This window comes from Anthonomus grandis, chromosome 6 (genome assembly GCF_022605725.1).
Source record: "Anthonomus grandis grandis chromosome 6, icAntGran1.3, whole genome shotgun sequence".
Lineage (NCBI taxonomy): Eukaryota > Metazoa > Arthropoda > Insecta > Coleoptera > Curculionidae > Anthonomus > Anthonomus grandis.
Window position 1 is genome coordinate 25,731,783 of NC_065551.1, and position 17,014 is coordinate 25,748,796.

Sequence of the window (17,014 nt, forward strand, 5' to 3'; positions counted from 1 at the left end):
AAGAATACATTATTAATAGCAATAGTTTCCTACAATATTATACAATACTTGAATAAAAAATAATTTTGTTTATGTCTACTATCTAGGAAAAGCGTACTCTTTTAATTTCGGACAAACTGCAGTTGAATATGTCACATTGATCCTGAACAGAATTAAAAGTGCCACATGCTCTACGCATTGGAGAATATTTACAAATATTCGTTCTAGGTCTAGATAGGTAAAATGTGTCAGAATTTCTAGATGATATGCGGGGCACATGAAGATCTACATGTCGTAATAAGTCTGGCGAATCATTTTATTATTAAGAAGTTTAAATAAAAATTTCAGATCAGCAGATTTTCGCCTCTCCTCAAGACTACCAAAGGAGTACCTTTCTAGTAGGCGTTGATGTGAAAAACCAATTTCTGGGTACACTCCGTCACATTTATATAAAAGGAACTTTAAGAATTTACGCTGAACATTTTCTAGTTCATGTATATGATTCATATAAAATGGTGACCACACAGAAGAAGCATATTCCAGTATTGATCTCACATAAGAAAAATACAAAATTTTAAGACTAAAGATATTATTAAAGCTATGTGCGTTCCTAATGACAAAACCCAGCATTCTGTAGCTCCGATTAACAATGTCCTGAATGTGTGGCTGAAAGGAAAGAGTGCTGTCGAATGTCACCCCCAAATCCTTGAACTCCGTTGATCTTGGGACGGTCTCACTGTCCATAGTATAGTCATACATAATCAGGTTTTTCTTCAAAGAGTAAGAAACAACTTTACACTTGGCAGCATTAAGAGGAAGATTGTTATTTTTGCACCATGCATTGAGGAGATTAATATTATTTTGCCATTCCATACAATCTAAGATACTATTGATGCCACAATACAATTTTGTATCATCCGCATATAACAAACTATTTACAGTGAGCTGTTCCGATATACTATTAATAAATGTGTTGAAGAAGAGCGGCCCCAATATGGAGCCCTGTGGAACTCCAAACGTTGCAACTATCTGAGCCGAACTACGGCCATAACATTCCACGTGCTGAAGACGACCCGTAAGATAAGAGCTAAAAAAGTGTATTAGGTGAGAAGAAAAACCGTAGTTTTGGTCAAGATTATTTAGAAGAATACCATGATCCAGACGGTCAAAAGCCTCCGAGAAGTCTGTATAAATAACGTCAACCTGTGAGCTGGCATTTATTGACTCAGATATATGTTCTGTAAGACAGACTAAGTTTGTGGTGGTAGATCTACCTTTCATAAATCCATGTTGACGATGATCTATAAGAATCGATCTATAATGAAATGATCTATAATTGGACCAGATTCATTTTGACATTTTATATTCAAATATTTCAGGAAAAAGGTCACAAATGTTGATGCTGTCATATCAGCATCAGTTTCTGTGAACCAAAAGCAAGTTGCCTGATGAGAAACTGTATCATAAACAGTAAAATTATGACAGCATAGTTTAAGCTTAAAAAAAATGGCGCTGGCTTGAACGAATGGACATACTTTAACTGCTTGCAAATCAACTCTTAAAACGCGCCCTGTTTTATTAGTGTTTGCTTCCTCTTTGTCTTTGTTCTTCTCATCCCGAGCCCTATCCTTTTTGCGTCTATGAACACTCCATTCTTCATCTGAAAGTTTAGTGCATAAGTCACACTTGTCCTTTTTTATGGGATATAATGACAAATTTTTAGAATGGAACATACTATTGAAGACCGTTCTAGATAGGACTGATCTGTTATCTTTATTACAGGTTTCCTTATACAAATTAAAGAGGTGAGTTAAGCTTTCAACAGTGGTTTCTAAATACAATTTTGTAGAACTGGAACGAGTATAATGTGATGGTAATTTAGGCAACTTGTCAAAAAATTCTTTAAGGTATTCTTTGTCAGCATCTTTATCTGCTCTAAAAGAAGGTTTTTTCTTTTGTTTGTTAACTTCTGTTGAAGTAGTTATACTAAGATCTCCTTTTTTATCCAATCCTGAACCGAAAATTCGCCCAAGCACAATGTTTGTAGAAACATCTTTTTGGATTGCTCTTTGTTACATGGTTTATAACAAAAATTTTTCGTCGGTCCCAATTCATTTCATTCCAGAAACTTTTAAATATTCTAAGGCGTTCTTCTTCAGATATTTTTGCACAGTGCTTATTTTTGACTCTAATAGATTCCTTTGATTTGCATGGCGGTCCTAGTTTTCGAGCCTCTATGGGAATATTTGAACTTTGCTGTCTTTTCTACTGTAACCCATGTATGGTTGTCCCTCCATTATTTGTCGCTTTGTTTTATTTTTGCCCCACCTATCCTCTTGACGCTTAATGCTTCGTTTTCGTCCTTCTAACATGTTACTATAGTTTGGTTCTAGCGGGTTTTCGTTTTCAGGTAAATCACATCATGATCTGTCTCTATAGTCTGCGATGTAGAAGCTTCGTCGTGTACGTGATTTCGGCCAGGGTCTCTCAGGTTATGTGATTCTATTTCGCTATTTGAGCTATCAGAACAGTTGTCTACTTCTGAAATGTAAGCATGATCTTTACCGTCAGTATTGCCACCAGTATTATCATAGTCCGGTTCCATTGAATTTTCATTTTGAAGTATCTCATCTTGATCTATCTCCATAGTTTGTAACGTAACACCTTCATAGTTTATATTATGCCTTTCTTCAAGATCTAATAGGTTTTCTAAATCGATAGTATTGCTTGAATAAATATTTATCTCAGAAATCCCATAGGGGTTTTCAAGGTCACTTTCTTCGTTACGATTTTCCAGTAATTCGTTGGTGGCAACAATGGTACAGCAGGTCTCGGTATAGCAACTAGTGTCAATAACATCTTCATCAAATATAATGGGAATATAATTGATATCAAAAGGAGTTAAACTTTCTATTATTCTCTCTTGGTCCAAAGCATTAACAGGCGTGATAAGTTCGGGCTCATGTAAATTTTGATTGAAGTCATCTGGTCAAAATATTATATTTTACGTTAATAAAAAATAAGGACTAATTTTGCCTTTATACAGAGTTGCACAACAATTTGCATAATCACAATCAAAAGTCCTAAAGTCTTAAGTCGTTTTTTTGTTGAGTTTTACTTATGATTGTAATTATGCAAAATGTATAAATTCGGCATAAGTAGAATAAAATAATGACTCCATAATATAAGACAAATCACAAAAGGAGCTAAACCCACCCTAATGTACTCTATTTTAAAGCGAATGTATACGCATAAACTTACCTGGATTATTTAATTTTTTGACCAAGAACACTAACAATTTTCCGCGATATGAAGACATTTTTATTGTTAATAAATAAGTAATAAATTACTGTTTCTTCGATAAAAAGACAATAATAATAAAGAATAGAACCCACAGAAACACTTTACTTCAACAAGTCGACCAAACGCGACTAAAGCGCGTTACGAGGTATTAACTTATATAATCATTTAGTAACAGTCATTTGTGGGATACGATATATTCGAAATATTCCTGACTGTGGGTTAAGAGATATTGCCTACAAAAATATGGACATTTACTGTAAGAGGTATTAGAAATCCTAAATATTCACCAAGTAAAATTTTTGTTGTATACAATGTATTAACAGAGTTGTAGAATTCGGTTTACGCTAACCAATGCCACCAAAAACAAAAATTTGATTTTTTGTGGTTTATGAGGTATTAGTAGTATTTTAACGATTTATTACCTAAACAGTCGTTTAGAAAAACATAATTTTGAAATAATGTGAGATTCAAAAGACTTTAAAATGTTCGTATTTAACATTTGTGAAATATTTCAAAGAACATCTCTTATATTTAAATTATTGAGTTAAGTTTATTTTATAGAGAGTATCCGTTTGCTTATTAAAGATTTATATGTACCTAAAAAATACAAAATTCTTAAATTAAGTTTCATAAAAATAGTATTATTTTCAATTAAATAATAATTTTTTTCATTATTATTGAATAGATTTTAAGTGCTTGTCATTGAATTGGATATTCTCTTGTTATAAACCTTATACGATTTTGTTTTCCTTTAACAAACACTTTTTACGATTGGTAATAATATCAATGATAAGTCCAAAAACTTCAACATATAAATAAAAAGGAACATGGCCTTATGAGTCCGTCCCTGGTGCTCCCTACTCTAAAATCCTAAATTTACTGGAATAATTCACTTCATTCTTCCAAAGAATTGTGGCGCCATCTATAGGTGAAGCAGGCAGCTTCAAAAAATGATTGAATTAACTTCTATGAAAGGAGCCACTAGATTGACTCCTTTTTTAAAAACAGCTTTTCAATTACTTTAATCTATCGTCCATTAGATAGCAGCACGTTTTATTGAAAGTTACATGGGATTGCATCTTTCTATTTCTTACTATTCTCGACCATTACCCTGAATACGCTTGTGTACATTTTTTTTTAATTATTTCTAAAAAAAAATCTCTTTTACATACTGATTTGTCTTGTTTTAATTTAAATACTAAATTAACCGGACTAATCCACTTTCTCTCGACAAAGTTCTGGCGCCCTCTGTGGTTAAAGCACGCCAGCCTGAATGAATTATTGACTAAACTATAACGATTTGAGCGCTAGATGCCGCTCATCCATAACTTTCTCATGAAATTTACCTAGTCGATAATGTAATATCAATTTTCTATAGAACCTAATTCCTATTTATGAATCAATATTATTCGTTATTCTATTTGTAGGCAAAATGAAAAGACTAAGCAATTTTTAAAACTTAAATTTGAATTGATAGAAAACTGAAAATAAAACAACAGAAAAAATCTTTTAAGCTCTTTGTGAAAAACAGGAAAAAATTCAAATTCTTGCATTCAGGCAGCCTGTTTCTGTTTCTAATTATTTCCTTACATTACAGTTTCCTTTGCTGTCAAGTCCGGTCTGTCATATTTTGGAATTTCCCCAAATTGACGTTTACAAATCATTTCTCTTAATGTCACACCACCGTCCGATTATATCTGTCCTTTTCCGAATTAATACAACAGACCTATATTCCCTCTCTGTCATAGACGTGATACGCCAATATAAATGGAACCGATTACAGTCAAACAAAAGAGAAACTTTGACAAGACCATAAGAGTGGGGATTTTTACATTTATGTGAGGAACGTCAGTTTTTTTTGCATTCATCTAATAATTTCCCTGTTTTAGCCAAGTTTTTTCGTAAAAAGTGACTCAAGAAAACCATGAGCATGTCGCTCTTCGGTTCATTAATGGGTATGGACGATGATCCTTTCTTCGGGTAAGTCTAGATGCACACAAATGTTTACATTTTCAATTTACACTACATCCAAAAATTCCATTGTAAAAACAAGCACATTTTGCACAATATTCTTGTAGATCGGCAATGCGTCAAATGCGTAGCATGGACAACATGATGAACTCTATATTTCAAGACTCCTTTGGCATGGGTGGTATGCCAGGCATGTTCCGAGAGTTTGACCATGCCAGACCTGCAATAACTGGAATGCACACTCTCATGTCTCCCTTCGGAATGCCACCCATGATGCACAATTTGAATCGGTTGATGAGTAGCTCTGTTGATTCTATGGGACCATCTATAGGATCTATGGGTAATGGACATTTTAGCAGTTCCAGCACTGTTATTAGTATGACATCTGGACCTGATGGTCGGCCACAGGTTAGTTTAGTTTAGGAGATACCATAAATCACCTATGTCTCAATTTGTATTACTTTGATTCAGTACTACAAGAAAATGAAATTCTTTAGGTAACTTGAGATTTTACCTTCAGTAAATGCAACACAAATTTAAAATAGAGTTTTTGACAAAGCCATGCAATGAGCTAAAATAATCCTAATTAAATATGCATATCACAAAGTACAGAAAGTCTTATGAGTATAAAAATCTGCAGTAGGTAGATGAAATACATTGGAAATTCAACAACACTAAAAGACATAAAACTAAGAATTATTAATTAAAGACACAAACTAATTATATTAAATGTATGGGAACTAGACTATTAATTCCAGATAGTTGCATTAAAATGTTTGTCGAGTGTGTAACAAGTTTTTGAGACCAACATTTTCTTAAAGCTTTCTTAAATCTAACAGTTTATTGATCTAATTTTAAGAGGAAGGTGGTTAAACATTTTCTTACCCATATAAACAAATTACTTTTTTATTTGCTCACTGTGTGGTATGGGGAATTTGAAACCATAAGTGAGCCTAGTACCAAGAGAACTCTAAATACGTCACTTATAATTTGGTTTTTATGATTTTTGAATGTGAAACTTGCAGTCTTTAGGGTACACATATAAGGACCAAAGTGTTGAAAACTATAAACAGTGTATCAAACTTATATTGAGCACATGAGCCCCAAAGAAAACATGCCATAGCTCAGAAGCTTTGGCATGTTTTTATGGGGCTCTACAAGAGCATAATAAGCACTTTTTGCTATGTCAAAGTCTGAGTTATAAGAAATTTAAGAGTCTAGCAACCAGAAGAAACCTGGTTACATATCTTGGTAATATGGTCTTGAAATTTAAGCCCATCATCAACTGTTAGACCCAATAACTTGCTAGAATGGTACCTTAGAAGAGGCTCATGGTTCATCACAACATTATCCATAGAACACTTAAAACTCCACAACAATAATCACATCACATCATTCCAGTTGGTTTCATGACCAGTGTTCACAGTCATTTTGAGATCTGTCAAATTGCAAAGTAGTATTCCCAAGACAGAACCTTGGGGAATCCAGTGGAAAACTCATAGTTTCAGTGAGGAACAATTGTTAAAGTTAACCTTCTTAACATGACCTGACAAGTAGGATCTGAACCATTTAAAAGCCATATCTCTCTATTTTCAACAAGAGTATTCTATGATCTACACAATCAACTGCTCAGGATACAGCAGATCATAACACCACTGCAGCCACATCACTCAGATTAAGACTGGTGTAGATTAGCTTAAGAAGACTCTTGTTCATTTTCCTTCCTAGCATCCAAATTGGTTAGGACTTAACAGAATAAACCTGCTCAAAAATGAAACCATTCTTTTCTTTGCCAAACTCTTGACAACTTTGGACATGACAGGGTGAAGAACAATCAGTATTGTAAATGTTTTATTAATAGAATAAAATATCTTCATTGTATTCTGCATCAGTTTTCTGTTTAGGTTTATGTTTGAAAATAAGAGAAAATTAAATTTTCTCCAGAATCATGTGATCTTCAGCATTAGGCTTTTGTATTTGAAACCATTATGGGGCTGCAATTTAATATCTGTGCTATTCAACTTTTTATTGTCTAACAATGGAATTGTATCATTTGAAACTTGTGTTATTATGATTCAATAACCTGCACTGTTTTTAGATTGTATAGATACATACTAAGAAGGGAAATTCTTAAAGTTGTAACTAAGATCAATGTGAAAAACAGACTTTTCTATTTGAATTCAAAATTTCATTACAAAATCAGCTAAAAGTTTCAGGAAGTATATTTGAATCCTACATATATAAAATATAAGTCTATGTCTATCTATCTTAAAATCATAAACCTTCTGAAATAAGTTTTTTTCTTAAAGATGATAATCTCCAGTAAAATCATGGTGTGACTCAAACTCATTGATGTTGAGCTCTAGCAAAACCAAGTTTTGGTGAATAAGATTATATGGGTATTAAACTTAAGGTGCTATCTGGTTCTATTGCAGTCAGGACTGGTGTTCAGGAGCTTGGCTCACAGATTGGGAAATTAGTTTATTAATTTCTCTCTTTGAATCTTATCTTCAATATAATATTGCACCCTGCAGGGGTCATGACTAAGATTCATGTCACCCAATATTTTTTCAGGAGAGAATTCCTTATTTATACATTCTTCAAACCACTCCTCTAATTTTTATTCAGTCATTTCTGAATTCTCTGTACTCATGCAGAACCATAGAACTTTGTGACTTTTCTCTTGTTTCTTCCTTCATACACATTTATTTAAAGATCAGTAATTTTCCACAATTCTTATTCTGATTCTCAACAACAGACTGAAGACTAGTAAACATTAAAAAAACCTAAAGCAAAATTAACAAAAACTATTGCAGAATTCTTTGTTGGTATTATGAAATTAAATATTTCTTGACAAACTTACTGCTTATGGGATAGCTCTTGAACTGCTGGAGTGGTTGTATTCACTACATGTGAGTTCTAAAAATATGCACTGCTGGTTCAAAAAAAATCATCCCATAAGGTGGATCACCTCAGAGGGCACATCTTGCATTTTTACTTTTAATTATTAATGTTGTCCAGTATTTTTTAAACTGTGAAACTCTGCTAGATGATTTAAAAATATTTAAAGAAGTTTACAGTGAAGGTGCAAGATGAAAAAAATTAATTTACTATTAAATTAATAATTCAAATATATAGTCTTATATAGTCTGTGTAGTATCCATAGTCTTGGGGTTATATTTGACTCCAAAATATTTGTGGATCATATTACCCACTGTAGCTATAAGGCATTACACATGTTGGGATTCATAAAAAGAAACACTAAGGACTCACATTTAGAGTTTAGTTATCTTGTGTGGTTCCCATATTATGCAATGCATATTAATTCCTTAGTACAAGTTCAAAATAAGTTCTTAAGATATGTGGGTTATAAGTTCAATATTTGCATGGATGTTATGAATTTCCAAATATTTAGTGCTAGACATAATACTTATGCCTAGGTTTACAAACTTCTTAACAATCCAACTTATTTATCAGAATTGTTGGCTTCAGTTAACATAAATGTTTTTGTCAGAGATTTTGTTTGAGACCTGATAACAATGAACACATTAGACCAGAATCTGATCACACATTTTATGGTCAGCATAATCCAATAAATCATTCAATGGCGGCAACTAATCAAATGCATGTAGATATTTTCAATATTTGTGTTAACCAAATAAAACAAAATCTGTGATTTATATATTTTCTAATGTTATTGAAATTTTTTTTGTCATCATGTCATATTGAGTTCTTAAATATTGATGTACTTTTTACTGTTTATCTAGTATGCCTACTTAGTGTCATATGTTAATTTGAATGAAATGTTTTTTGTTCTGTTGTAATTACAGGATAAAAAAACTTTGTAAACTAATAAATAAATTATTCTCTACATACTTTTTACACAGAATGTGTGCTATTTTATATTTTATTTTAATTCATTTTAATTTCTATAGATAATCATGAAAATGATCAAATTTTTTTATATAAATATAGGTATATAAGGCAACATCTAGCACAAAAGTAGCCCCAGGAGGAATTAAAGAAACTCAAAGAACTGTCTCTGATTCGGTAACTGGAACCAAAAAAATGGCTATTGGACACCACATTGGAGAAAGAGCACACATTATTGAAAAGGAACAAAATATGCATACTGGAAATCGGGAGGAAAGAGAAGATTTTATTAATTTAGATGAGGTAAGATCTGGATATTCATTTTCTTTTTAGCATCCATATTGTAAAATTAGTTATTAAATGGTGTGATCGATAATAATTTAGGATGAAGCAGAAGATTTCAACAAAGAATGGGAGACAAAAACCAGATGTGTTTCAGAAATTCCTAGGATAACTTATTCCTCTGCTAGAAATCGGCATGCATATGGAGGTGCTCCTGCTGTACCTGCTATTACAGCCGGTTCCAGGTAAGATTTCAATTGTCCTTTTGGATGCAAAACAGGATTTTGTTCTTACTCCAAGACATTTTTTTAAGTTTTTTTTTTTAAAGTCGCCTTGCATTGTTTTTCTGTATATATGAAATTTTTCGTTGCTTTTATATATTTGTAATACTGTTGTGCATGCTAGTAGCCGCCGTCACAGAGATATTAGAGACATGAGAAGCTCGAGCCACCTGGTGTCGGGACGAAGAAGCATTAGAGGGCCAAAGTTAGCTTTACCGCTTGCTACCAGCACACCTTCGTCTAGGTATGACAGTCATTTAACAATTTGTCTCTCGGTCATTTTTTTCATTAACATATTAATCGTTCAATATGCACGTTTGTCTTTCAAACATTTTCGTGTGTGTTCTTTAATAGTTACCATATAAATACCCCAATACACTATTGGTTTCAAAGACATTCTTTATCGTCGAGCATATTTAAAATATCACTCGTAAACACGCTCTAAAATCAATCAATTTTTACGGCCTGTGGTCTTACAGATTAGCTCGTCGTTAATAACCTCAACATAATTCCATCTTCACTTCGGTCAAGTAAGTAGCACTATCATAGTGTATGCTTGCTACTTATCTGTGTAGTTTTCCTAATGGTTTTCTGTAGGATTAAAGATCTAAATAATATTTTTGATGAAAAGTGGACAAATAAGCAGCTAAGTAAGGATGTGTTTGTCTGGCAACAATGGGATTTTCTTTTTTTTTGGTATCAGTGTCGTGACAGACTGATTTGTCAGGTATCTAAGTTACCGATAAATTTTTCCTAATACTAATATATTATTGTATGTAAATAGCGAATCTGCTAGGTGAGTTAGAGTTTAGCTTTTCAACAACTTTTTTACCATAAATTTCACATTGATAGCAACAGATCATCCAACCAGTTTATTGTCACATATTACAACCGGCACAAGTAAAAAAACTCAATCGCTTCTATAGGAGAAACTACTACTGCAGTGGTTGCAACCTATTTTCGTACTGTAATAGTAGACACTTTCTGCGCGCGCAGTCTCGTTACTTCATAGCCATATTTTTGATATTTATAATATTAAACAAAATGTGTGAAAATATTTTGTATTATTGATGCACGCCTCCTAGCCACGGAATGATTATATCTAATGTGAGACGAACATTAATCCAATTCGGCTCAGTAAAACCAAATTTATTCAACTAGAGTGTCATAAAATCTTTATTTTACTATAACTTTAAAACGAGCAAAGATATTAACTTGGGATTTCTACGATTTTCTTGCAAATTTAGTCATTTTTTGAGTGTGATATCAAAAACAAACGGGTGATTTATATTTCTGGAAAACTTTAAAATTTAATTAATAATTTGTGCCCTTTAGGAGTGAAGTACGAAGGTATAAATTAATATCCAAAATTCTCTTGAGTTAAATTCTAACGTTGCCAAATGAATAGGTCTAGGAGACACGCTTATCTCGCTTATTTGCCCACTTGTACAATCAAAATTCTAAAACTTGATTATTTGTACGAAACCTTTTTGTCTTCATCATTCTTGCTTTATTACTCTTAAATATACGAAGTATAAGCGAATATACTTTGGACCCCTATAATAAATTCTCTAAATCAAAGGTGTTATTTTTTTTTGGAAATATGCTCGGACACGTCGATTATCATTTTTAAAGGGTTTAACAATTTACAGATGCATGCAAAATTAAAATTTTTACTCCTTTTATCTCCATGTCCAACTGGATCAAGGTCACACTCAAAATCCAGAAAAAGTCAATGTTTGGGCAGAGCTTGTTGGTGATCGAGTTATAGAATCGATTTTCTTTTCCAAGAAAATCCTAATGGAGCCAGATATTTATAATTCTTGCCAGAGTTCCTAATTTGGTTGTTTTCTTCCCTTGCCTTATAGAAGCTGACGTCCCAAGTATAAAAACAACAAATTGAGGGGTCTAGTTCCAAAGTGAGCTCTCCATGAAAGTGAGATCTCCATTTAAAAAAAAAATTTATTTAGATGTCGCTTCGGATTCAATTTTCAGCCGTACATACAAACATAAAATTGTTTTGTGTCGGGCTATATCCTACCTACTTTTAACTTTAGAAATCGGATTTGGTTCCAAAGTGAGCAATTTCCTATAATATAATAAAATCAAACCAAACAAACTCCAGAAAAAATAGTTAAAACAAAACGTTCAATCTCCAAGGCATTATAAATACAAAACATATTAGTTAATTTGCAAAGAGTACAAAATCCATTTCGCGCCATTTACATCGATTCTTGACAGGTTACATCCTGAAATAATTTACTTGTTTTTATTTTTGTTGTCATTACTCTGATGTTCGTTGAACGGTGCACGTGTATTATTACCAAGCTACCACGATTTAATTGTTTCAACTTTTTAAAGTATTTTTAAATAATGGAAGTTAATGTTACTCCGATACGAGATGGACAAAAAGTTCGAAAAATATAGAAAAAACTATAAGGTAAAGTTTAACTGATTATAAACATCTTATGTAGATTCTATTGCATATTGTTTTTTGTGTAGATATAGTCCACACTTTCTTCCGATTTACCCAACATGTGGCCATAAAACTGGTGCATTTCAGTGCAGTTTACTTACAATGATGGAATTCAAAAAATTTCATGCAAGGTTTTACCATGTAAAAGAAAAAAAATTTCAAGATAATTTTATTTTAAAGTATTGTAAAACAGTGCCGATAAAAAGAAGAAGACCAAAAAATTTGAAACACAAAGAAAAGCTTTTTCAAACAAACTTTTTCGTTTTTAGTCAACAAAAAAGATTAGTTCCTGTATGTAAAAAGGCATTTATAGGCATTTTGGGAATAACAAGAAGAAGGATCGATACTGTAACCAAAAATTTTTTTAACTCGTCTATGCCGGCAAGAGAAAATCGAGGGGGTGATAGGAAGTTAGCAATATATCAGTTTAAACGAGAATCAGTAATGAAATTTATAAATAAATTTAAAGCCACGGAAGCTCATTACTGTAGGGGACAGACTGAGAGATTGTATCTTGATTCATCAGTAAACATAAAAAAATGTGGACCATGTATCAGAATGACAACAAGGATCAACCAGTAAAGCAAAGTTATTTTAGAACAATTTTTAACAGTCAATATAATTTGGGTTTTGGTAGTCCTCGTACTGACTTATGTTCTACATGTCTACAACTAACTAAAAAAATTAAAAGTTGTTCCGATGAAGCCACAAAAGTTAATTATATGGTCGAGAAAAGAGTACATAAATTAAAGGCTCAGGCATACTTTAATTTTTTCCGAGAAGCGAAGGAAGGAGTTGAAATTTTTTCATTTGATTTCCAAAAGAACCAAACGCTGCTGAAATTATCTGACCAACAAGCATACTATTCAAGACAGCTTTATATCTACAATTTTACAGTACTGAAAGGAACTTCTAAATCTAAATTAAATCCCTCAACTGTCACAAGTTTTTGTTGGACTGAAAATGAATATGGTAAAAGGTCCAATGAAATTGCTTCTTGCAATTTTCATCTGCTGAATGTATCTGATTTTGCAAACATTCACACCATTCGATTAATGTGTGATGGATGTGGAGGGCAGAATAAAAATACAACCCTAAATTCAATGCTCAGTTACTGGCTATCAAAGCAAAATCCAGTTACCAAGATTGAAGTAATCTTTCCAATTAGAGGTCATTCATTTATACCACCAGATCGAGTATTTGAACATATTGAAAGAGAAATTCGGAAAAAAGAAATTATATTGGAGCCAGAAGAATATCTAAACATTTTTTCACGCTATGGAACAATTTTAAAGGTTGGTACAGATGTTGAAATAAGAGATTGGAAAAATGATGTAAGCAAATTCATAAAACCACCAGGTAATGGCATTTTGCTTTTAGTAAAATGAAAAGGATAATGATCTCAAGAACAACTTTTTTTTAAGTATCTCAAATTTCACCTGTTCAAAAAAGAAGTTGTTATATTTTTTGAAAATTAATTTCATCGTATATGTAGAACTTCATTTTTCAGTTAGGTTTTACACTTTTTGAAATAAAAGTTATATTTTATAAACTCAGAATTTTATTTCATACCGTACAATCTCCATAAGATTCATTATCAAAAGGTACAATCTCCAGTACCAACTTTCAAAATGTACTTTATCCAAATATTTTTTGATAATATTTCTATGAATAAGTTTATTTGTTTAAATTAAAAAGTATACTTTCCCACTATCAACTCTATACATCACAATATTCCAATAATTAAAAAATATCTTTAAGACAAAATGAGAGGTTTTTCTTTATTCCTGAAAAATTAATAAACATGGAGATTGAACACTTTGGAATTAGACCCCTCAATTGACCCTTTGAATGGCCACCCAGGTCTCCGCATTTAACAGCTTTGGATTTTTTGGGGTTACTTGAAGAGTCTTTAAAACCACACCGGCACTTCCGTTTAGGGTATTATTAGTTAGTAAATGGTTAATAAATTTTAATACTTATCAAATAAAGAGAATTGAATTCATTCTTCGAACTATACAATGTTTGTTAAATATCTTTTGAAAGAGAAGTAGTAAAAAATTGAAATTTGGCACTAATCTGTAACTTGGAAAAAAAACTGAGTTGCCATTTAAAAAAATTATCTATTAAGTGATATCACACATTTGAGACACCCTGTTTTTTACATTAAATTAAAGGCAATTTAAAGTACTTATCGCTCGTGTCCGAGCATAATTATGTCCGAAAAAAGAACACCTTCCACTTGGTAACTTGGAACCTATTCCAAGTTAGAGACTCGCATTGTATATGGCTGACTTTCATCCTAACAGACACCTATTAAGCAATTTTAACTTCGTTTGCATTGACTAGCATAAAGTTGCTCTCCAAGGGAATAAATTTAATTAAGGGCTCTTAGGATTCAGTAAATACTAGATCAAGCATTAACTTCTCCGTGTAATTATTTAACTTTCGTCAAATATATCTGCCCGAAATTTCTTATTTAAAATGTTTTTCCATTTTTATAGGGAATAATTTGGTTGAGCAAAGAATGTTCATAAAACGTGTTTCTTACCGATTTTGTTGTGCGGAATCATTGAAAATATTGGTATAAGTCCTTCAGAGACTCAATTCTATCGAAAACACGTGCATATAAATGTTACAAAGCATTCAAAAGTGGTCTATAGGCTGACAGAGCTAGCACAAGAGCTGAACGTTTGAGACGAATCAGTTGGTACAATTTTGGTCGATATTTTGGAGATGAGAGTAAAAAACTGAATTTTGACAAAAAATTCAGTTAACCATTTTTATGCTTTGGAAGGCATACCATTTATCACAAACTTGCCGTTTTTTTTCCATTTTGACCTTTCAGAACATGGGAAGTGACTGAACGGGATAAAGTTTGGACTCCCAGAAGAAACTTGACTGCCAGGTTTGAGTTGAGTTTTTTTAACTTTGCCATCAAGTTCTCTTTTTTTTTAACATCCCATTAGGGAAACTTTATCTGAAGTATTGGAATAAGTTTTATATAACCATATTTTTTTCATTTTAACAATAATAAAATTATTCCTGGTTTTTAATGCGGACTTAGAAAGAAGTTTAGTACGGCTTCCGCTTTAGCATCGGTACTTAATCATATCATTAAGAGTTTCGATAAAGGTCTTGTTAGTGTTCTGATTTTGTTGGACTTCTCTAAGGCCTTTCATACTTTAGACCATAGGCTTCTATTAGCTAAACTTAAACACTAAGGCTTTGAGTCCGATGCACTTAACCTGGTTGGATCATTTTTTCGAGACAGATCGCAAAAGATGAGCTTAAGTGACTCGGTGTTAAATAATATTTCTATTAAATCTGGTGTACCTCAGGGTGCTATATTATCCCCGCTCTTATTTATTATTTACACAACAGACGTTATCGCTGTTCCTTTATTTTGTAGTACACATGCCTATGCTGATGATACTCAGATCTACTTTTCTTTCAATCATCAAGACACTCAAGAAGCTGCCGAAAAAATAAACTCAGATCTTAATATAGTTAATCAATTAGCTTACGAACATAATCTTAACTTAAACCCCATCAAGACAGAGTTATTGTGTTTTGGTAGTACAACCAAAAAAGACGTAAAAAAGTCGTTAAATCTACTATCCGTTATGCACGAGTTTTCGCCCAACAACTAAATTAATTTGATCTAACAAGCACCGTATATATCAGATATGGCTTCCTGTGATTTTTCCGTTGACCAAACACATATCTCTACTATAAAGCACACATTTAAGGTGAACTCAGGCCATAAAAGGCAATTTGAAGGGGCTGAAGTTGATCCTAGTCGCAACCTATTGGATGATACCTAGTGGATGATTGGATTAATCGTTGGTATAAGCGTATTTCCTCGGAAGGACACTAAAATGCATTTTCAGGATTCAAATTTTCTATCTTATTAAGATATTCCTGGTAGACATTTGACAGAATGTAGTAAAACCTCGGTTTTCCTAACTATTTAAAACTTTATGTGCAGTTGAAAACATAGTTTAGTAACTTTATATTCACTTAAAATAAGGTGAATTTTCACAACTTTGTGCTAGTCAATCTATACCTGCATGGTAGATGTTTTCTTTATTTGCTGATTTAGTTGCATGAAATTTGTAATTTCATTATCACAATAACTTTTATTTTAAAAAAATACTTAACCCTTGTAATATTTCAGCTCTCAAAGGACCCCATATACTGTCCCAGGCCAAGAGAAACCCAAAAAGAACAAGAATGTTAAAATAGTATCTGGTACGAATCAAGAAAAATAGGTTTAATTTTCTTTTTCAGAATTAAGAGTTTTGTCTAGTTACATTTACTTTTATATAGTCATCACATATTAGACGAATTATTTTCACTTTTTTTTTTTAATATAATTTAATACCATAGGCGTGATTACCTAACGTGAACCGCATTGATTCTACCAATAACTATAATTTTACTTCAAACTGTATACACACTTAGATGTTTTCAAACGTCTAATATGTGCCAAACTTGTATCGTTTATTGTTTCTCTCTAAAGGTTTTCATTCCTTGTATTGTAGTTTTTGTGTATTTTAGTAAAGGTTAAGGCAGTGCAACATCGGGATTAAACATTGTTTAAGCAGGTCTTAATGTTTTACTTCCATCAAAAAATTAGGGCAAAGAAATATCTGTTTTTGATTCATATTAACTTTTAGGTTAATAATATAATAGGCCAACAAAATGACAACCATTTTTTGTACAGTTTTCAACTTACGGGTTTTTTATACATGGTAGATTTATTCTTAGTAAAAAACACCATACGTAAGTTTTCCTCTTTAAAATGGCGTTGAGTTGGCTATAAGATTTTCCTATTTTAAGTTTA

The 17,014-nt window shown here is 32.2% G+C and overlaps 1 protein-coding gene across 6 annotated transcripts; it reads left to right on the forward strand.

Moving 5' to 3' along the window:
- Window positions 1–5,078: 5,078 nt before the first annotated feature.
- On the forward strand, window positions 5,079–16,776 carry LOC126737414 (myeloid leukemia factor). Of its 6 annotated transcripts, none has more exons than XM_050442305.1 (7): window positions 5,079–5,120; window positions 5,172–5,262; window positions 5,361–5,661; window positions 9,229–9,429; window positions 9,511–9,653; window positions 9,814–9,933; window positions 16,346–16,776. In XM_050442305.1, exons 2-7 carry the CDS (start codon window positions 5,207–5,209, stop codon window positions 16,437–16,439), a joined length of 915 nt encoding a protein of 304 aa, XP_050298262.1. In that variant the 5' UTR covers window positions 5,079–5,120; window positions 5,172–5,206; the 3' UTR covers window positions 16,440–16,776. The 6 variants fall into 6 exon arrangements, with proteins under 6 accessions (XP_050298262.1, XP_050298264.1, XP_050298265.1 ...); XM_050442307.1 differs by adding an exon at window positions 10,169–10,219 and having other exon boundaries at window positions 5,096–5,262; XM_050442308.1 differs by adding an exon at window positions 10,169–10,219 and having other exon boundaries at window positions 5,096–5,262; window positions 9,817–9,933.
- The last annotated feature ends 238 nt before the right edge of the window (window positions 16,777–17,014 follow it).

Bases quoted from the DNA above. Each gene is read 5' to 3' on its own strand.
- LOC126737414 (XM_050442305.1), top strand. From the start codon at position 5,207: ATGAGCATGTCGCTCTTCGGTTCATTAATGGGTATGGACGATGATCCT. The intron at 9,430-9,510 runs GTAAGATCTGGA...ATAATAATTTAG, and splicing joins ATTTTATTAATTTAGATGAG to GATGAAGCAGAAGATTTCAA. The intron at 9,934-16,345 runs GTATGACAGTCA...GTAATATTTCAG, and splicing joins ACCAGCACACCTTCGTCTAG to CTCTCAAAGGACCCCATATA.